This window comes from Culicoides brevitarsis, chromosome 1, assembly GCF_036172545.1.
Source record: "Culicoides brevitarsis isolate CSIRO-B50_1 chromosome 1, AGI_CSIRO_Cbre_v1, whole genome shotgun sequence".
Classification (NCBI taxonomy): domain Eukaryota; kingdom Metazoa; phylum Arthropoda; class Insecta; order Diptera; family Ceratopogonidae; genus Culicoides; species Culicoides brevitarsis.
Genome location: NC_087085.1, coordinates 31,738,426 through 31,761,923, shown reverse-complemented (window position 1 = coordinate 31,761,923; position 23,498 = coordinate 31,738,426). Strand labels below are relative to the sequence as shown.

Below are 23,498 nucleotides of genomic sequence, written 5' to 3'. Positions count from 1 at the left end.
TTAAGTCAGCATGAGAAAGAATCGTGAAAAATTTTATTTGTTCGAAAATTGAGAAAATATGAATGGAAATCATCTTCAGAATGACTTTTTATTCAGTTTCAAGCTTAAAATTGCTCGAAAATTAACTTGCAAAATTTATCACGATTTTAAGTCAGCATGAGAAAGAATCGTGAAAAATTTTATTTGTTCGAAAATTGAGAAAATATGAATGGAAATCATCTTCAGAATGACTTTTTATTCAGTTTCAAGCTTAAAATTGCTCGAAAATTAACTTGCAAAATTTATCACGATTTTAAGTCAGCATGAGAAAGAATCGTGAAAAATTTTATTTGTTCGAAAATTGAGAAAATATGAATGGAAATCATCTTCAGAATGACTTTTTATTCAGTTTCAAGCTTAAAATTGCTCGAAAATTAACTTGCAAAATTTATCACGATTTTAAGTCAGCATGAGAAAGAATCGTGAAAAATTTTATTTGTTCGAAAATTGAGAAAATATGAATGGAAATCATCTTCAGAATGACTTTTTATTCAGTTTCAAGCTTAAAATTGCTCGAAAATTAACTTGCAAAATTTATCACGATTTTAAGTCAGCATGAGAAAGAATCGTGAAAAATTTTATTTGTTCGAAAATTGAGAAAATATGAATGGAAATCATCTTCAGAATGACTTTTTATTCAGTTTCAAGCTTAAAATTGCTCGAAAATTAACTTGCAAAATTTATCACGATTTTAAGTCAGCATGAGAAAGAATCGTGAAAAATTTTATTTGTTCGAAAATTGAGAAAATATGAATGGAAATCATCTTCAGAATGACTTTTTATTCAGTTTCAAGCTTAAAATTGCTCGAAAATTAACTTGCAAAATTTATCACGATTTTAAGTCAGCATGAGAAAGAATCGTGAAAAATTTTATTTGTTCGAAAATTGAGAAAATATGAATGGAAATCATCTTCAGAATGACTTTTTATTCAGTTTCAAGCTTAAAATTGCTCGAAAATTAACTTGCAAAATTTATCACGATTTTAAGTCAGCATGAGGAAGAATCGTGAAAAATTTTATTTGTTCGAAAATTGAGAAAATATGAATGGAAATCATCTTCAGAATGACTTTTTATTCAGTTTCAAGCTTAAAATTGCTCGAAAATTAACTTGCAAAATTTATCACGATTTTAAGTCAGCATGAGAAAGAATCGTGAAAAATTTTATTTGTTCGAAAATTGAGAAAATATGAATGGAAATCATCTTCAGAATGACTTTTTATTCAGTTTCAAGCTTAAAATTGCTCAAAAATTGAATTGTAAAATTTATCACGATTTGAATTCAGCATTAGGAAGAATCGTGAAAATTTTTTAAAATTTGGAGTTCAATAGAGCAGACTCAACTCTACTCTAATAATTATTAGAGTCGACTCGGAGCAAACTATGAAAACTCCGAGCGTTAAAATAAATTTAAATAAATAAAAAAATTAAAAATAACAAACAAGATAAAAAAAATAATAATCATTTTTTTTTAAATTTATATTTTTTTTTAAATTATTAATTAATTAATTTTTATTATAATTTTTAATCTTATTTTATTTTTAAATTTTTAGTTATTTTTAATTAATCAGTCGATGATGATTATTTTAATTAATTATTTTATGAACAAAAATATTTTTTATTTATATAAAATTTTTAATTTAATTAAAATTCAATGAATGAACTGAATTTAATTAAAAATACAAAAAATGACATATTTACTTGAAAAAATGTTAAACATAAGCATATGAAAAATATATATCCCACTCAACTGGAATATTGAGACATTTTTAAGGTTCAAAAAACTGCAGATAATGAAAAATTCTTGTCTTTTTTTCAATTTGAGTCGCTGGAATTTCGTCGCTATGGATATAATTTTCTTTATATTTCGGATTATATGTTATAGTAACATGTCGGGCGATATATTTATAGAAGAAGAAAAAAAATCCTAAAATAGGATAAAAATACCACAAAATATAATAAACATGGTTTATATTCCACTTATTATTTGAACGAAAGTGCGTACATTTTTACAAGAGGTTAACAGGTTCAAAAAGGATCGGTTTGACTTTCACAAATAATAACATAAATCAAAGTGATCCTATTACCGAGATTTTATGTTTTCTTTTATCTCGGAGCTTTCGTCGATGAAAAACTCGTCGCTGCGAGAAAATTATCCGTAAATCTTTTTTGCAAGTACAATCAGAATGCCGCTAAGATCTTTGAAGTGGTCTATTTATTCGTTGAATATTAATATTTCAAGTTTTTCGAGATTATTAAAATGTACCACACACCGAAGTTTCCTTTTGAACCCGCATTTCTCAGTCGATGCGCAAATTTGTAAACATTCTACGTTAATAACGTTATTCATGTATGGTTGAGTTGACAAGCCTCGCAGCAGTTTCTGATAAGTTTGTTATTATGTAAACTCATTATAACAAAAAGACGCCAAATAATCCGTCACAAAGTCAAAGATTTTCACAAAGACACATTTCGTTTCTCGAAAAATAAAAAAAAAAAAATAAAGATGAAACGTGCTTGTTATTAAAATTAATAAGGAGCGTAACTTAATAATGTGCGATACGACGCAAAAAAATCATACGCATATGAGAAAAATCAAGCAAACAGAGTACGACAAAGTCTTTATTTATGTATAAATATTTATTAAACACCCGCTAGCTATTATGTTTCTTTTCATTTAGCTTATAATTGCATGAGTTGAACGAGTTTTTAGTGCATTTTCTATTTTTTATGAGAAAAATTCGCTCTAGTTTGGCTTAAAAAAATTAATACATAAAAACTCTTAAAATTATTTTAAATTTATTCATTAATTTTCAGAAGCGCCATCTATTGGTATCGAATTAAATTAAAATAAAAAATTTTATTTTTGTAAAAAATTAAAAATTTGAATTTGTTTCAAAAACGTTTGTTTTTTAATTTAATTTTTAAAATTTTTATTAGTAAAATAATAATAATTTGAAAAAAATTATTATAATTGCTAATTAATTAATTAGTTAATTTTTATAATTATAAATTTATTTAATTTTTTTTTTAATATTGTAAAATTATACGAAAACTGTATTTTTATTATTTTTCTGAATAAATTTTCTTTCCTAGAAATTTTTAATAAAAATAATTATTTTAAATTGGAAATATTATTTTAATTTCTTTTTTATTCAAAAAATATTAATAAAAATTACTCATTAATTTTCAATTTTTTTTAAAAATGAAAATTTATTTAAAAAAATATTAAAAATACGATTTTACATGAAATTTTAATTTTATTATTTAAAAATACGCTTAAAACTTGTTTTCACTTAAATCCTAACAAAAATTGAATCGTTTTTACCGTCGGATAAAAGATGAACAATAATACGTGAAAGTTTGGCTTACCATTCGCACACATCCATGCGTACTCACAAATGATAATAATATAGAATAATGGCTTTTTGTTTACCGTTTTTCCTCGTGCATGCTGCGTATTCGTGGAAATCAAAGGTAAACAACAATACATAATGGGAAATATTATTGTCTTGTATTTTTCACCGAAAATTAATTTTTTTTGTGTTAAAAGGAGTTAAAATTTATGTTTTTTTTCGATCTGCCGCTGTTTACAACTCATAAACAATTATTACCGAATTTTTTTTCTTATTTTACAAATTTTTGTCGCGTTTCATTCAATATTTTAATTAAAAAAAAATCGTGGATACTCACCGATCTATTGATATTGCAACTAAATTAAATATTGATGATGTTGAGCAAATAACATCCATTGCTATATAAAAATCACATACAAAATTTGGCAGGGACCAAGCTCCGTTCACCTGAAATTGAAAAGAATAAAAAATTAAATTGATTATTAATTTTAATTTAATTTTCATTGATTTAATTTCGTGTCCCCAATTTTCAGCGGAAAAAATATTCGTTCATTGTGTGAAATAAAAAAAAATAAAATAAAATAAAACGAACGAACGAATAAAAGGAAATTGAGTTGGAAAATCGATATTTATAATAATAATTACTACGATACGCTGCGACACGATCTCTCGGTTATCATCGTCGTAAAATGAAACGAGAAGAGCCTGTTATATGTAATAAATAATTTAAATTGTCCTTCCATCAGAATTTTATAGTCACCTCTTACTTTTATTTTATTTCACGTTATTTAACTCAATTTTGCAGCAAAGAGAGCAGTGGAAGTAATATCAAAGGCACAATAAAGGCAATAAATAAATTAAGAATGGAACGGAGATGAAAATCGATACTGATTGTGACGGAGTCTGTCGTGGTTGCGTCTTTTGTGAAAACCATTAAATTAATGCCAACAACAAGAGCAATTAAGAGAATGGGACGGCACGACAATCATAATAATAATCAGCATCACTGATTGCCCGTGATACCGTTAAAATATCCGCAAATTTATTCATAGACCACGAAAAATAGACAAGTTTTGTTCATTTTTTCAGCTATCGTCTCGATTTTCATGAAATAACTTCATTCAATTATTTCGCGGATTTTCTTTCTATTAAAATCCGAAAAAAAATCTTCATTATCTACTGCCTTCATTGAATAACAGCCAGAAGGCAAAATTATCTCATAGCGATTTGAAAAGCATTTCAACTCATTCCACAGACAAAAAAAGTCTCTTTCCTCAAGAAGTGTGGAAAAAATGACAAAAGTAAATAATAATCCGGTTCAAATCACTTTTCCAGTGATAACGCAATGAATAATGAATGCAAAAAAAAAAGAAGAAATTCACGGCAAGAGGCAGAGAAAAAACTTAATTGTCTATCAGTTGAACCGTAAATTGTGATAATCGATAATATTATTGCCGCTTTTATTTCATTTTATGCGCTCCCTGTCAACAACGACACAACCATAGAACACTAATGTAGTCAATCAATGAGTGTGTTCGTAGAGTAGATATCATCTGACGTACTTTTCATAAAGAAATGAAGGAAAATGGAATTCAATGAATGGATATTATTAAAGTGTTAGAAAAAAAAACGGAGAGAGGGAGTTGATTAAGAAGAATTTTTTCACAATTTTTTATAAAAAAAAAAATTATCGACTAATTGCAACTAATTTTCACAGAATTTCAAATGAAAAGGCGTCAAAGTGTCATTAAGGACTTCGATGCTTCTTAATTAATTTCTGATTCCATGAAGAGTTATTTTTAGTAAATTTTTGTATTGAAAAAAAATATATTGAGAAAAATAATTTTTTGTGGACATTTTTTTCAATACATCAAAAAATTATTTTTAAATTTTTGTTTAAAACTTAAAATTAAAAGCTCAAAAAAAAAATAAAAAAGTTTAATAATTTAAATAAAATTAAATTTTAATAAAAATAAATTTTATTTTTTTTTTTTTTGATATTCAGAGCTTAATTTATATTTAATTAATTTAATTTATATTTTAATTTGTGAAATTTATATTTTTATGTAATTTTTTATGTTTTTTTTATAAAAGCAAAAAAAAATTTTTTTTTAATAAATGTTTTGTTCGAAACAATTAAAAGTTTTACTATAAGAAGGATTTTATGCTAAATTTAAAATAAAGCTGAATAATATTTTATCACAATTTTTTTAAATTTTCTTTTCATGTAAAAAAAATAAAATATATAAATAAAAATAAATTAATTATGACTAAAATTAATTAAAAATTTAAAAATATTTTTATTTAAAAATATTAAAGTTAATTTAATAAATTTAATTTAAATTAATAAAACATATTTTTAAATAAATAATACCTAAATATAAAATTTAGCATCTTAGAATAATCAAATTAAAAAAAAGTAATTTACAATAAATTAACGTAATTAACAAATTAAAGTAATTTGTTCAACAAAAAAAAAAAATAAAAAATAAAAAAAAATAAATTAATAAAAAAAATAAAAATTAAAGAAAAAATAAAAAAAACCCAAAAATAAAAAAAAAAAAAAAAAAAAACGGTTTAAATTTCTATCTAAATATTTAAATAATAAATTATCGTCAAAATATCATAAAATTTTTTTTTTTTTTCAAATACATTAAAAATAAAAAAAAAAAAAATTTTATCGCACAAGAGACAAATCTTGATAAAATTTTATTAAATTCTCAAAACGAATCTTTTATAAATTTAACAAATAAATGATTGAAAATGTTGTTTTCATTATTAATTCCCAACAAGAATTTCTAAATTGACCCACAATTGAAGAATACAAAATTTCAAAGAATGAACGAATTCAACAATTGTCACAAATCCCCTGGGCAATCTGTTTATTTCTCTATTTCCTCTCAAATTGTTCAAAAATGTCATCTTTTTCGAACAATCAGTTGGTCAACAGAGAATATTTTGATGAAAACATTTTTCCATCTTCTCTTGTGGATAGGAAAAGGATGGCACAAGCAAATCTACCTTGAGCAGTCAATTATGTCATCATCATGAGGACATTGGAGAACTTTCACAATAGATTTAATGATAATAAAAAAAAATGTATTATGAATTAGTTAGTAATACAGTCACACAAACATTTATTGCCATACTAATAACTTTTTGCACAATGAAAAAAAAGGAAAAAAAAATATAGAAAAGGAAGCAGATTAAGTCTCATCATGTTCATGTTGCCAAGAAAAAGATCATCTTGTGTGTATTATGTCTCAATAATAATGGACTTTTGTGTGTGTTTGTACAGCAAATTGCCACAACTATTCATGATCTCGTCTGTGTGTGTATGTGATTTTTTTTTGTTAACCTTTGATATTTTGAGTTTCTCCAATGACTGACAAAAGTATTATATAGAAAAGCCCATCAAAAGTGTGTGGCATGTGGCTTAAATGGTAAAACGGAGAATATGACTTGCATGTTAGATTGAATTCAATTTCCTTTTGAACTACTCTCGACCGTCACAAGAGGCGATAAGAGGCCTCTCAAGCGTGAACACGTAAGTCCAATTTGTGGAAAAATATTTGGCGCGCAAATTTTTATGACAGTTTTTCCATTAAAAAAAAAGTTTTAATTCTTAAATTTCTAAGAATTTTTTTTATGAAAAATGTTTCAAAGCACGAAAAAACTTGTGAAACGTCATAAAAATATTAACGAAAAAATAAAGTTACACCTTCGTAAGTAATTTAAGAAAAAAATCAGTAGACACGAGCAAAGTACCTGCTTCGCATAAGAAATGGCAGTTTAATGTTTTTTCTTGTCAATTCCCATCAGACGCTCAATGTCACTTGTGTTGCGTCGCTCGGTCTAAATAGTAAAAAACCGGGCGTCTCCATTTGTTACGTATTCAAAACACAACAAAAAAAAAATAAAATTTCTTTGTTGCTACTAATGGGATCGTAAATCTTTTGCTACTGTGTCGTTCTTTATTATTTTGACACACTTGCGAACCTTTCGACGCAACGCGAATAGGAAATCGCCATGGAATTGAGACAAATAATAATGTTGTGTTTTATGATGATTTGATTTCGAACCAATTTCCAACTAAATGAAAATTATATTAATTTATTTGTTGCTAGACTTTTACGTTTTTTTTTTTAATATAAAAGTCTTCTGAGTTTAGTTTTGTTTAATAAAACAACAAAGTAATAAATTAAATTTAAGTCGTGGTTTAATCTTGTTATCTTTGTGCCTTTGTTTGCTTTTCTTTGGTCTGTTTGATTTAAATTTGCATGTAAAAACTAATAATTTCTGAAATGTTTGATTACCACAAAAATCCGATTAAAATTTATGGGAGTCTGAGATATGTAAGGATAGTTAAGGAGAGGGAAAGTATAGCAGCTGGCAAAATTAACAATTATTTGTCGGGTATTTTTTTTTAGTTATTTGTGAAAATTTACTTAAAGTTATTTTAAATTATGTCAAAATTTTTTCTTTGATATTTTTTACAATTTTTTAATTATAATTTATTATTTTTTAAAAATTAATTTAAGAAAAATAATAATTTTTTCTAAAGTTATATTTATTGTAAAATAATGCTTTAAAATTTTAATTTTTCATAAGCAATTTCAGTGTTAGAACTTTTTCTAAAATATTAAAAAAAAATAAAATAAAATTAAAAATAAATTTAACATATTTTTTTTAATTCTTAATAATATTTTAAAATTTTTTGGAAATAAATTATAATGTAATTAATTTTAATAATTTAAAAAACAAAATCGAAAAATAAAAAAAATAATATAAAAAATATTTAATAATAATATTTTTTAATTTAAATATTTTTTTTAATTACTTTAAAATTTTTTTCAATTTTTTTTTGTTTTTTTTTTAATTTAATTTAAATAATTTAATCTAAATTAATTTTAAATTTAAATTAATTTAATTAATTAATTAATTTTAATTTAATGTTTAAAAATAATTTTTACACAATTAAAAATTTTATTTTAAATAAAAAAAAATATATTTTTAATTTTTAGACGAATTTTTGGTAAAAATCCACAGATAAACATAAAATTTTAATATTTTCAGAATAATTGCGTCATTTTTTGCTATCAACTCTTTAACGAATAAATCAAGATTATCGTTGAACTACCTCGTTGCTATCATAAAAATTTATATTTAAAATTTCTGAAAGTTTTTAATTCCCCAATGACCACTCTCTCGTCATTCATCCGCGTCCCATGAGAGGGATTAATTTTAATTTTTGTCAAATGTCATAAAATATCTTTTAAAAAATCCGCATGATAAACAATGAGTTTCTTGCAAAACTTTTTTTTCCAACTCGTCTCAACGGTTCTCTATTCACTATAAAAATATCTTCAAAATTGCAAACTTTATTACAACAAACTTTTATCATGTGTAAATTTTATGTGGCAAAAATGAGAATATTTTTTATTTCGTGCACCATTAATGTCCTCCAGTGTGTCATCTTTTAAATAAATTTACTGCATTCCTTTCGTGCAAAGTTTTTTTTTTCGTCGAAGGTGTTGCAGGAGATGCGACTTTGTAAATTTTTTTCGTCTGGATTATTTCGTTCTTGGATTTTATGACGACGAGGAACTTTTCTATGCGAAATGTCACGTGAAGCGCAAAAAGGAGGAAAAATTTAACGGAAGAAGTTTTATATGGTGATGATACTTTTTATCTTGTTTATCTTGGAAAAGTATATTTTTGCATTATTTTACTGTCTCATAATAAATGGGAAACATTAAAAGTGTAACAATGATAAATTAGGGTGGCCCGCATTTTAATTGATATAAAACGACGTGCGATGCTTCATTTTTCAGCCTAGCATCGTAAAATTCGTCATTTTTAATATTTTTTGATGATGCAGTAAAAATCTCGGCGGGAAACCCGTCACTGTTTTAAATTGAGTTTTTTTTTGTGTTTTATTAACGTTTAAAATAATAATAAAAAGTCAAACCACTGAATCGTGCGATAAACGAGTAAATTATTGAAAAGTTGTAAAACTAAAATTTTATCCCATATTTTGCAACTTTTGAAGCAATTTTTCATCGTTTTTCACATATTGTTTGAGAAAAATGAGCAAAAATTGTGTTAAAGGTAAGAAAATTCCATTAAATTTGCTTGAACGAGTTGCAAAATTTATTACTAAAGAAAAACAGGAAATATGGCCCATAGGTAATGGATGTCATCAACAACATCATCAACATGTGTATGTGACTGCTGAACAATTATTTAAACATACACATACACACGGAAACATGTGCTGCCGTAGAACACTTCCTCAAAAGAAAAAGGGTGTTAGTAAGCAAAAGGGGACATTTAAAAGCAAAACATTTTCCGCACAAAGTCTTTTGTTGTCTGCAGTGCTCTCGTTTCCTGGCACAAAAGTGAAAAGAAATTGTTTCAAGCACAATTTTCGCACATTCTAAGGACCACTTTAAAGTCTCTACGGCAGCAATAAACAACGCCCATTTTGACTCATATCTGGCGAAAAGTGATTTAAACTGCGACTTTTGTCTTAATTGGCCAGGTCATGCGTAACAATTTTCATTCCGTAACGTGTTTGAGCGAAGTAAGTGTGCTTCACGGACACGTCCTTGAACTTCTTATGAGCTTAATGATTTAATTTTTTTCACGGTGAATGTTATGGTTTGACTTCCGCATGTAAATCGTCGTCAAGGATTTGTAGAAAAGTTAATTAAAATGTCATTTGTGGTTTGTGTGTGGTAGTTGAGGAAAATAAAAAATAATAATTAATAGAATTAAATGATGTATTTTATTGACCTTGTTGCGAATTTGTTGAGGTATTTATTTACAAAAAAAAATCATGATTTTTTTTTAGGTAATTAGGTTAATTAATTTGTTAATTACAAAAAAATTATTAATTACTTATAAAAAATTTTAAGGAATTAAATGGAAATATTTTTTTTTTAATTTAAAAAATATAATTTTAGGTTTTAAAATTTTTCATAATTTTATAATAAATTAATTTTTTTTATTCATCAAGTTCTTCCTTAATTTTTTGAATTTTGATATAAAAATAAAAAAAAACTGTTTGTAAAAAAATGTTTATTTTTATTAATAAATAAAAACAAAAAATTATATATTTGAGGAGTATTAAAATGTGATGAATTAATTTTTGACATCACTAACGATCCAAATATTCATTTCATATTTATTTTAATTTTTTAAAATTTTATTTATTAATAATGTCTTTTGAATCTCTGGTAGTGCGACCAGGACCGAACTGACTATATGTTTTTAAAATATGAAAATAAATATTTATCTGTTTTTTAAAAAAAAAAAAAATTATTAATAAAAAATATTCAAAAATTATTTTGAAGTACATACAAAAAAGACTAAAAAGATTTAAAATTAAAAAAAAAATCACACAAGTAGTTAAATAAATATTTTTTTAATAATAAAATAAAAATAAAAATTTAAGGTTATATCTTTGAGGAGTACTAAAATGTAAAGTATTTATTTTTGACATCTCTAACCATCTAAATATTCGTATTTCTTTTATTTATTAATGTAAATATTATTTTTTTATATTTTTTTTGCAATTTAATTAAAATAATTAATTTAATTAAAATATTTTTTTATTAATTATTTTATTTTAATGTTTATAAAATAACCTAATCAAAATAATTAAATAACAAAAAAATAATTTATAAAAATAATATTTAAAAAAAGTTTTCAAAAAAATTTTTAATAAAAGCAATAAAAATTTTCGGAAAATAACAAAAAATAAAATTTAATAAAAGCCACATTTCAAAATAAATTATTCATCACAGTATCAAGAGACTTCAAATAATGTTCAATTTATAATTAATTAACAAAAAAAATCATTCGACAAAATTTTGCTCGCAGAAATCCTCGACATGACAGAACAAATGAATCTATTAATTTATTCATTAGGAGCAAAATTGCTGCGAGATGTCTTCACATATATATTCATTAATTTTCATTATGTTTGATCATGTCAATATATTTCAATTAGTGGAAGCTTTTGAATTTGCACACCTTAATTATCGTTAAAGCAACTGAAGTACTTTTTCCTTTTTCTTTTCTTTTTAAGTGACGCCAAATGATGATGACACCAGAAATTAACCTATTTCATCGTGTAATGTATTTACTTTTAAAATTCCTCTGCATCTTTTGTTTACATTTTACTTAGTTTCGCACAAGTCCCATTTGCGTGACTACGCCTTACTTTCAACGTTACGAGCACAAAATAGACTTTCAAGATAATCTCATATTATTATGTCATTTCTTGAGAACCGTAAATACAAAGGCAAGTATAATCTCTCGCTGTCTTCTGGCAGGATATAATACATGTTTCAACTATAAAGTCTGATACGTTTGGGAGAAGAGACACAAGAGTTTTATCTGACTTTGAATTATTTATGCACAATTTATGACGAAAATACACACAAACACTCTTGGCATTTTGAAGAACCATATCTATCATTTTCAATGGAAATCCTGCTGATACAAAATTTCCTCCTTCTCATGATGATGCTGACACACGTTCATATATATATATGGAATTCGTGCCAAAAACAGACACTTGACAAAGTATTTATAAACACACACTCCAACGGTTAATTGTCTTTGTCACTTCTGAAGAAGGATCTCTTCCATAAATTGTTTACTAATTTGTCAGAATAATGAATTGTAAATGGTGTCAATTTTCCGAAGAACGCTCCTTAATGGATGATTAAATTAGATTTAATTTACACGAAAGCTTTTCATATTGGATCTCTTCCTCTTTTTTTTTTAATTTTTTTATTATTATTATTTTTTTTTGGGACAGGTGGTTCAATAAAAATCATCAAAAAAAGTTTCAAACTTTAATGACAGAACATTACTCTTCATTTTTTTTCGCAAATGGTAAAATACGAATTTTTTATGAAATTGCTGTAATATATAAAGTAAAGAATCATCATTATCATTTTTTTCCGTCGTGTGTCTAAGAGTAATTTTAGAGCATCTCCGAAAGTCATCCATGTGTGAAATTATCGTTCTTGTAACTTTTCTTTTGTGAAAACCATTTCAAATTTAAAGCAGCAGATGCTCCCGTTTTCTGCAACACGCGCTCCGGATAAAATTATCGATTTTTTTATTTTATTTCATTTATAAAGAAAAATAATATTTTTTTTAAGTTGTGTAACCAATAAATTGCAATAAACAACATAATTCATAAAAGTATCTATTCAATTCCAGAAATTTTCCAATAAAAATAATAAAATGGGATCTGTTGTTGAATTTTACATTTTATGGTATGGAATGCGCTCACTTTCGTCTGAAATTGAATGGATTTTTTGGGTCATTGTTATATTTATTAAATAGAAAATATTGAATTTTGATACAAATAAATGTATTTTTTACGGAGCAATTGTGGTAGGTTTACGTGCGGAATGAATTGAAAGATAAGATTTATAAATTATGTTGTTGTGTAAGGAATGGTAAAATCGATAAAATATTTTTTTTTGTATTTTTTGGGTTTTTTTGAATTCATTAATTTAAATAGGAAAATGTTAATTAAAAAAAATAAAGAATTTTATTTTATTATTTATTTTAATTTTATTAAATAATTTATTTGTTTTTAATTTATGATTCAAATGGATGAAAAAAAAATTAATTTAATTTTTAAATAAAATGGAAAAGCTTTTTACTTAACAATATTTTTTAAAAATATGTTATTATTAATTTTAATTTAATTAATTTATTTTAATTAATTAATTAAAAAAAATTAATTAAATTAAATAAATAAATATATTTGATAATAAATTTTATTTAATATTCAAATACAAAAATGTTTTTTTAATAAAATTAATTAACTAATTAATTTTATTTATTTAATTTTTATTTTTTTTTAAATTATTATTTTATTTAAAAAAAATCATTTTTATTTAAAATAATAAATTTTAATTTAATTTAATTTTTAATTAAATGTTTCATACATTTTTCATTTTTTTTTATATTTTTCTTCTCATTAAATTTAAAAAATTTTTTTTTTATTAATTTTCAAATATTTAAAAGAAGCTAAAAAACTTCAGTTTTCTTTTTTCTATCATCATTAAATTTTAATAAATTGAAAAAAAAATATCTTGATCTACTGATCTCACAAGATCACGAAAGCGCCCTCTACCGCAATCAATTTAAACCATAAATTGTCACGTGTTAACATAACCTCTCAAAATAAATATTACGCTAGAAAAAATAATTTCAAATAAATTTTCCAACGTTACATAATACCCCGTTGAATCAACTTTATGCTGTTAATTAACTTACAATTAACAAAAGGAAGCTGTGAAACATGGGTCGCATTGCAAAACAAAAACGTGAGTATTTTTCGCAATATTTTATGACATAATTTTCGTGTAATCAAGCAACATAATTTAATGACACTGTAATTAATGAATGTGTCAATTCTAACCTCATGTCAAACTTTCGCGAACAAAAAAATATTCAAGTTTGAACCTTTTTATTCCTTTTATTTAATGAGCAGCTGTCGCCAAGCAAAAAAACATAGTTTATTACAAAATTGCGTAAAAAAAGCTAAATATGCGAGACCACAACTCAATCTAACACATTTTGGTGTCGCTTTGTTGTAATTTTTTTTATCAAAAGTCACGCCATCCAAACTCGGCGCAGCACGCGCCAAACAACCTACTTATTATTACTCAACTTTTCTGATTGTTATTTGTGTGGAAAATAATAATCAAGCAACTTGTACAATTCCTTAGCTGTCTCAAACACACTTGACGACTACTTCGTTTTTTTTTTATTAAAACACATAAAAATGTTGCTTTGAATTGTGATTTTCTTTCCTTTCTTCAATATTTCATAATAACAATAATTTTTCGTGGCATTTTTGCTTTCACTTGTATGCCACTTACTTCAGCTTTCATTACTTATTAATAAATATCGCGTTCATGTGCAAAACGGTTTTCATGTAAAAAAGTTGCCAAGAAGGGGAAAAATACTTTTTGGTTGATATTAATATAAAATGACAAACGAAATAATGCCACAGAGCACGGAAATGTGTGGTTTTTTATTAAAATAAAGTATGAATTTACGTGTAGACGATATTTTTCGTTGTGGTTGTTGCTGCTGCTGAAAAAATAATGAAATAAATTTAATGATCGTAATATATTAGGAGCAATTTTCGTAAATATAAACATGTACTCGTCTTGACACCTTGACACGAACTTGTAACGACTTAAAAGTGTGAATATTTGTATTTTTGTGTTTTTCGTCATTTTTAGACGTAATAAGACAATGTGAGTTGCAAAAGTTTTTAATAAGCTGCAAAATTTAAAACTCTTCAATTTATTGGATTTTTAATGGCTTTAATTTGCAATTGTTGTAGAAACAGAAAGTTTTTCCTCAACACAACTCAACTCTTGAAATGTATGTTACTATTAAACCTTTCGCAGTTTATTTTATTTGAGAATTCAAACAAAAAAATAATAAAAAAAAATAAAATTTAATAAATTAAAAAATAAATTAATTAATTAAAAATTAAAAGATAAATAAAAAATCAATTTTTTAAATTAAATTTTATTTATAAATTTTTTTTTTATCAAATTTTTAAAAATATTTAATTTTTGTTTGTAAAAAAAAATTAAAAATAAAATAAAATTTTTCAATAAAAAAATTGAATCCTGACTTTTAAAATAAAATAAAATTAATATAAATAATGAATTTATTTTCTCAAGTAAGAGCAACATTTTTAACATTACATAAAATATTTTTTTTTATTTAAAAATTAAATTAAATTAATTCATGGTTTAATTTTTTCTTTAATTAATTTTAAAAGTAAAATAAATATTTTTTTAAAATAAAATTAAATATTAACAATTTTTTTAAATTGTTTTCAAAAAAAAAAGATTTTTTTGAAGTAAAATTAATTAATTATTTATCAATATTTTATTTTTTTTTTATTCTAAAAATATTTAAAAAAAAATATTTTTAATCAAATAAAATTAATTTAAATTTAAAATTACAAACATATTTATTTAAAATTAAAAAAAAAATAATTAATTATTTTAAAAATTAATTCAATAATTTAATTTTTAAAAATATTTATTTAAAGAAAAATAATTTTCTATTAAAATAAATCGTCGAAAGGGATACTCGTTCTCCTTTCCAGCCAAAAAACCATAAAATAAATAATAAAACAATTGCACTTGCAGTCAGTTGCTGCGAATATTATGATAAGACTAATTTAAATTGTTCAAATAATAATCCTATCATTATTATGGCATTCATTCTATTTTATTATTCTTCCATGTCTGTCTATCTGTCGGCATCTATGCCGTCGTATTGGTTGTCAGAAACGAGCATTTTTAACACAATCAGAATTTTATTTATTTAATTTGTGAACGTTTCTCGAAATGAATTCCAGAGAAATGAGAGAGAAATTGTGTGTTTTTCGTTGCCAAGAGATTTATTCAACGAACCTATTAATTAATTTAAGTGCTTTCATCAACGTTCTACCAATTTTATTACCTGTGCCAATTAAACCGACTAAAAAGTTCATTTTAATGTCAATTATTGTTACAAAACAATTTATTATTCGTGGTCATTAAATAAATTAACAGGTTGAATATTTTTGTTTGTTTTGTTAGAAATTTATTTTTTTTTACGTGATTCACTTTATTAAAATGCACTTTTTTTTGCCAGGATATGAAACCGATTCCAGCAATTCAACGAGAAAAAGTGTAACCAACACACACTCAACTGAATTGTTTTTTAGCTAAAAATACGCCGAGTTTGAGTAACCATCACTAATTTGAATTATGAACGCTCTACTAATCACTTTGCTTTTAATTTATAGGGGAAACCATGTTTTTCACTCTATATCTCTGCCGTGTAATAAAATAACAATACAGATGAACTGTGGATACAGTAACAAAAAAAAAATGTTTCAGCTAAAGCTCTAACTAAGCAGAAGCAACACCAATTATACCCTTTGTAGATATTTTTAGACAAAAATTTCATCACCGCCGTTTGCCGGTTGGAAGTCATTCATATGAGGAGCCAATATATTAACCTTTTTTTCCTCGTTCTCATCCTCATCTACCGAACAAATATTTGCATGATAAGTTTTTTTGTGCCCACACACATTTATTGAAATTATTTTTGCACTGCTGTTGTTCATGCTGCTGCTGCTGCTGCTACTTGAACGCAATCTAAATGATAAAGTTCATTTATTTTGTTTCTGTGTAATAAAAACTAATCTTTTTGTATCCAATTCATTTTGTTGTGCTTCTCATTTAATTGAATGTAGCTTTTACATTTACAAATTAAATTAAAATTTGAGCATTTATAGGGAAGAGCACACAAATTTCAGATGGAATTAATTAAAGTTTTTAGTTTTTTCCTAAAAATAATATAATTTTTGTGTAGTTTGATTTTTTTTAATTAAAAAAAATATTTTTTATTGACTTTTAAAAATTAAAAAAAATAAATTTAATTATTTTGACAATAATTTAGCTAATTATTTAAAATATAAAATATTAAATTTCACTCTAAAAAAATTTTCTTTTAAATTTATGTTCTATATTTAATTAATTTATTTTAAATAATTTATTGATTTTTTTTAATAAAGTTTAAAATAAAATATAAAATTTAATATAAAATAAAATATTTTTTATAATTATTTCTAAAAGAAACAAATATTAAATAAAAAAATAAATTTCATAATGAATTCATAAAAATGTGAAATTTGATAATGATAAGAATTGATATTAATATTTTAAAATAATATTGAATTAAATTTAAATAAAAATTGTAAAATGAAAAATTATTAAAAAATTGATAAATAAATTTAAAATTAATTAAATTATAAAAAAATTAATCAAATGTAATTTTCAATTTAAATATTTTTTTTTAATAATTAGGCCGCTCCAAATTTTTTTCGAACTTTTTGTCCCAAAAACTATTTTTCAAAATGGGGGGGGGGGCAAAAAAATAAAAAAAAAAAAATTTTGAAATACTTTTTCATACAAAATAAGAAAACTCAAACAATTTTTGATCATTAATTTATATATTAGTTGTTTTCTTGATCTATATTGATGTTTGATAATTTAAAATTGATATAAGAGTGTTTTAAGTTAAAAATTTCAATAAAAAAATTTCATAAAAAAAACTGTCAAAAATTTTAAAAAAATATTTTTTTGAAAACATTTTTAGAAAAGAAAATTCATGTTAAATTTCGTTTTTCAATACAAAAATTCTTAAAAATTAAAATTTTTTAAAAAAATTTTTGAAAAATTCTTGAAAAATTCCTGAAAAACTATGAAAAAAGACCAAAAGACGGTCAATTTTGATGATATTTTCAACTTTTTTTTTTATTTTGCCCCATTGGATTTTCGAATTTTGAAATGGGGCATGGGACAAAAAGTTCAAAAAAAAATTGGAGCGGCCTTAGTTTTTAATTAAAAATTAGATATAGAAACTTTTATTCAAAAATTTGTTCAAAACAAAAAATAATATTAAATTTATTTTATTTATTGAATTTTTATGAATTTTGAAAATTGATTAAATATTTTAAAAATGTGAAACAAAAAATTCATATTTTTCAAAAAAGTTAAAATATTCATTGTACAGCAAATTTAAACTTTTCTTTAAATTTATATTCAAAAATAATTAACTGTCACACAATCGGTAACAAAATTATATTTGCATTTATTTATCATAATTACATCAGAAAGTTTTGAGTTATTTTCGGGTGAACCGCCACGTTCTCCTGTCAAAATACTTTATTTTTGTTGGAAACCACGCTCGTTGGTTCGCACGCACGCACGCAACACAAAACTGTGATTAAACGTGACACGGTACGATAGGATAAGGATCAGCCCGAGTAAATATAAATTTATGAAGCATCCTCTTGAACAGAGATGGAAAAGTGACGAAAGATTAACATTTTTGTGTGAGCATGTATATTTGTCTGAAAAAAATCTTTCTTTATTTTAAAATTTGAAACAATTTTCACGACATTTTTTGTCGCCATTATTTTCTCACTTGATCAAAGTTTGATCAAACTTTTCGTATCACGAAGAGATAAATCTTACAAAACTTTTAAAAGTTTGTATCAAACCTTTTAGCGGTGAAAAAATACTTTTTTTCGCGATATATTTGCGATTTTTGACAACAACGGTGCAAATGATAAGCTCAAATACTCAACAAGTTGGAAGGTAATTGGATAAACTCTGCTTTGTTTCACTTTTTTGTGTTCCGTGTAAATAACTGCAAAAATGCGATTTACGTAAAGCCGCATGAATTGGCACCTAAGCTTGCCATGGCGAGAAAGGAATCATTCTGGCGAAAAAAAAAATTTTTGTGGTTCAGTGAAACAAAAAAAAAAAAAAATGTGAGAAGAAAAAAATAAATAAATATTTTGTTACGCAAAGTATAAATCATGATATGGGGAAATGAAAGCTGTCGGAATTTTTTTTGTTGTTTCACGCATACTTCTCAATAAACAACAAAAAATAATTCAAAATACATTATCATATCTTTAACACCTAAATATTATTTGTATGCTGCCGACAAATAAAGGCGTATGTGCGGTTTGTGTCTGTCTGTTAAGCCTATAAATTGAAAAGAGTAATACCCATGGCGCACAGAAACACGCATAAATATTTGGCGGTGATGGTAGATTTCTCGTCTCGAATGAATGAAAAGGTGTTATATTACCTCTCCTTTTAGTTATTTTAATTCTTTCTTCTGAAAAATGGATTAAAATAAGCACTTTAGAGATTAATTTAACCTCTTTAAACTTAATTTAATGCCTTGAGGTGTTAATTTATTTCCTTTTAAAAGACCAAAAGGAGCTAAATTAACACCTCGAGGCGTTAAAGTAAGTTTAAAGAGGTTAAATATATATCTAAAGGGGTTATTTTAATCCCTTATATTGAAAGAGGTCATTCTAACCTCTTAATGAACCAATATAACCTTTTATGAGATACTTTAACGCCTTGAGGGGTTAATTTACTCCCATTTTGTCATTTTAAAAGAGTTAAACTAACCTCCTAAGGCGTTTAATGATCTCAAAAGAAGTTATCTTGACATCTAAAAAGATTATTTTAATCCTTTGATTTGGAGAAGAGGTTAATATAACCCTTAAGAGGTCATTTTAACTTCTTAAAGGATTAAATTAATCGCTTAAGTATCAATTTAACGCCTTGAGAAGTTAATTTAATCCTTTTAAAAGACCAAAAGGAGCTAAATTAACCCCTCGAGGCGTTAAATTAACTCCAAAGAGGTTAATTTGATCTTAAAAGGGGTTATTTTAATTCCTTATATTAAAAAAGAGGTCAAAATAGCCCTCAAGGTGTCAGGTTGACCTCTTGAAGAATTAATCTAACCTCTTAAAAGATCAATTTTGAGATATTTCAAGGCCTTGAGAAGTTAATTTAACCCTTCTTTAAAAACCAAAAGGGATTAAATTAACCTCTCAAGGCACTAAATTATCTCATAAGGGATTATATTGACCCCTTTTTTCAAAATAAGGGGTCAATATCTCTCCTTTTTAATCCACAGGTCGCACATGTGCATGTTTCGCGCGCGCAGTGTGCCATAAATTGTTTATGCGAGTGTCTGAAAAAGTGTTTATCATGAGAGATTTAACATAAATCTTACCGCATAATCTTCGAGACCTTGTACTTGTTTGGCAGTTAATGGAATCAACGAAACGCGTGCCGTGCTGATGACATGCCTCAAACACACAAGCCAGCGGCAGCAAAAACGGCAACTGTTTACAAATCAGAAATTATCTTTTACATGATTTTGCATGCACGAGTTCAGGGTTTAAAGTTGTATTTAAATTTGCGTGATAATAAATGAGCAGGAACGGAACGGAAGAGATGCGAAACACTTTCGTTACTTTCGTTCCGACAAAAAAAAACCGACAAGGTTACGCGTGTATGCAAGCGTGTCATGTCTAAGCCTTGAAAGTGACAAGAAAATCGATATATAGCCACATAACAGGTGGGTGTTCATCGCGAAGGTTAAGTAACTCGCTAAATTGCTCGCATGACCTTCTCACGAAAACGTCCAAGCAAACAAACAAAAGTGCCGCGTAATGATGTTTGTTCCTGCTGACTTTAAATTGCTTTCGACAAATTTGAGTACAGAGATAAAATTTTCACCGTGCTTGCCAAATTTCTAGGATTTCAAGGAAAAAAATATTATGTTATGACATCTTTGATGTGAGTGGGTTTTTCGGCTTTTTGTGTTCGGATAATCTCTTGTGCATAAACAAAATTTCAAGAAGTTACATAAACAACTAGATTTTTTATTTTTTGATGGATGGAATTGTCCCCAGACCAACAATGCCATCTGCGAGAGGTGAAGACATTATCCATTTTTTGAATAAATTAAATAAAATGAAGAACATTGAAAAAAATATAAAAAAAAATCAAAATTAATCCCAGTGCACAATTCAAAATGTCCCCCGAAGCATATTTTAAATTTTTATAGCAAAACATGCTTTAAAATTTTGATTAAAATATAATCCATAAAGTTTCATACCAATCCATATTGCAAAAATTCATTCAATTTTCAATAAAATATTTTGCCCCAGTTAACATTTTAATTTTAATAAAATTTGAAAAAAATAAGAAACAAGAAAAATAAATAAGAAAAAAATTCTTTAAAAATGAACCCAATGCGAAATTTATAATTTTTCCAGTGCATAAAGTGATTTTTTTGAAGCAGTACAAATTTTGCCCCAATGCACATTCAACACCAAACTGCCAAATTTTTTTAAAAAATCACAAAGCTCTTAATTTTTTTCTTTTTTAACTTTTAATGAATGGATTTTTCTCTAATTGTTAGTCACGTATCAAGCCAGACATTTTTCTCAAAACAGCTTGTTATTTTTTTTTTAATCAAATCTTCTTAACAAAATTCAAACAAAGCCATTCAAACTCATTAAAACTGTCCTAATGGTCAAATTTCCTAGCAGCAAAACTTGTGAGTTTAAAAAACTTTTTTTTTCCAACTTAACTTTACTAAACCAAAAGTGAAATATATTGCGAAAGATACAAAGAGGACTTTACCGACAAAAATAAATTTTATCAAAGTTTACATAGTTTCTCCTGCAAAAATGGAGAACAGAGACTCGGGGAGTTGTTTGCCTCTTGCCTTGGTTATGTAATCAGTGATTTACTGTGTATCATAAATAACATTTTATTGTTTTTTTTTTTTGGTTTGTGCAACACTCTTAGACATTATTTAAAAGTACTTGGGATCCATTAAAAAACTGTGACTATAATTTTTTATCCGAAAAAAAACGAAACTTTTTAATGGACTTTTCTTATAAACACACTTTTCCTTATTATTATTTTTTTTCGGAATGTACTTCATTGTGTCAGAGTGCGAGCAAAAAGCTATGTTCCAATTAACAACTTTTCAGATATAAAAAAAAATGTTACAAAAAGTTGATCAACAAACAAACAACATCGTAAATAAAGTTTTCGGGATAATGCATTGTTGTTGATTTCGTCGTTTTTTTTTTGCTCTTTCTCACTAATTTTAAAATGCATTAAATATTTAAAAGTTGTTTTTTCCGTGTGCAACGTATTTTTTCATTCCATTCGACAAAGCCACAGAACATTTTTTTTTAAATAAATAAAGTTCATCAGAAAAAAAGTCGACTTTTAATGTCTTTATTGCTAAAATAAACACATTTCTATGCTAATTGTAACGAAATTTTCGGTAATTTAGTCCATCATGGGGTCATTGCTATGGCTCGTGACGTAGATGGAAATCAAGTTAGAAACAATAAAAAAAATTCAAATATATTTATGCGACCAACAAGTGGTAAAATTACAAGTAAGTCGGTGCTTTATGCCTAAAATCATGAAATAATGAGTCTACTTAATTTCGGGGAAATTTACTTCAAGTGTGTTTAATTAAGTCAAACACTTTCAATATTTGGTTTGTACATTAGTTTGGTATGCAAGACTTTTGTTCATTAATTTATTATAATTTATTTAATTAAATTACTTGAGTCAATGTTTTCTTTTGTAATGCGATAATTCAACTGGTTGGAGGTATTTTTGCATATTATGTGGATTTTTTTTTTTTTGAAAAAATAATTTTTCTTATGAAGTTTAATTTAAATAAATAATTAAATTATTAAAATTTTTAAAAATTATTAATAATTAAATTTATTTTAATTGAGAATTAAAATATATTATAAACATTAAAAATTAAATAACCTGAATTTAAATGTAAATAATTTAATTTAATTATGTTTAAATATAATTAAATAATATAAATATTTAAATAAATATAAAATTATTAATTATGAAATTATTATTGTTATAATTTTTTTAAATACGAAAAATTAAAAAGGTATTTATAAATTAAATTAAATCAAATTAATTTTTTAAAATAATTTTTTTTTTATTTCTAAAAACTTAATATTTGAAATTTTCTAAAAATTCGATAAATTTAATTCAATAAAAAAAATTTTAATTAAATTTGTGAAATTTTTAGGTTTTTTTTTAATTTTCATTAATTTAATTTTATTAAATTTTAATTATTAATAATTTTTTATATTTATTAAAAAATCAAAATAAAATGATTAAAAATCTAAAAATGGACCAATAATGAAGAAAATTCTTAGAATTAATTTTTCTTCGTATTTCTGTTTACATTTAATACAAAATTCATAGCTGTCAAAGAAAAAAAATCTTTTAGCAACGCGTTCAATAATAGAATTCTGTGAAAACGCCTCCAACCACAATTATTTATACTAAATCACTGCAAGTACAAGTAGAAATAATTGACGCATTCGTGGAATGTCTTTCATAATTTAATTGCTAACGCAACCCATAACCAACCACAGAAACGACTAAAATGCGCAAAATTTCAATTAAGACGCCGCCGACAATTATTTCAGCGGAAAATTGTGTCAACCGTTCTTTATGGAAAATATCTCCGTATCACACATGTTTATATTTTAATTCAACGAGCAACAAGAAATCTCCTGCACTGCCTGTAAGTGAAAGAGTAAAGTTCGAAAAACAATGTGATTGTCTAAACTTTTGCAATTTACCATC

At 24.8% G+C, this 23,498-nt stretch overlaps 1 protein-coding gene across 1 annotated transcript in view; it reads right to left on the bottom strand.

The window, feature by feature from the left end:
• The window catches only part of LOC134838301 (dopamine D2-like receptor), an 85,051-nt gene that overhangs the window by 28,758 nt on the left and 32,795 nt on the right, over positions 1 to 23,498 (bottom strand). The window contains exon 4 of the mRNA XM_063853801.1: positions 3,731 to 3,840. Coding sequence (XP_063709871.1) covers positions 3,731 to 3,840 — 110 coding nt within the window. The remainder of the gene's footprint in view (positions 1 to 3,730; positions 3,841 to 23,498) is intronic.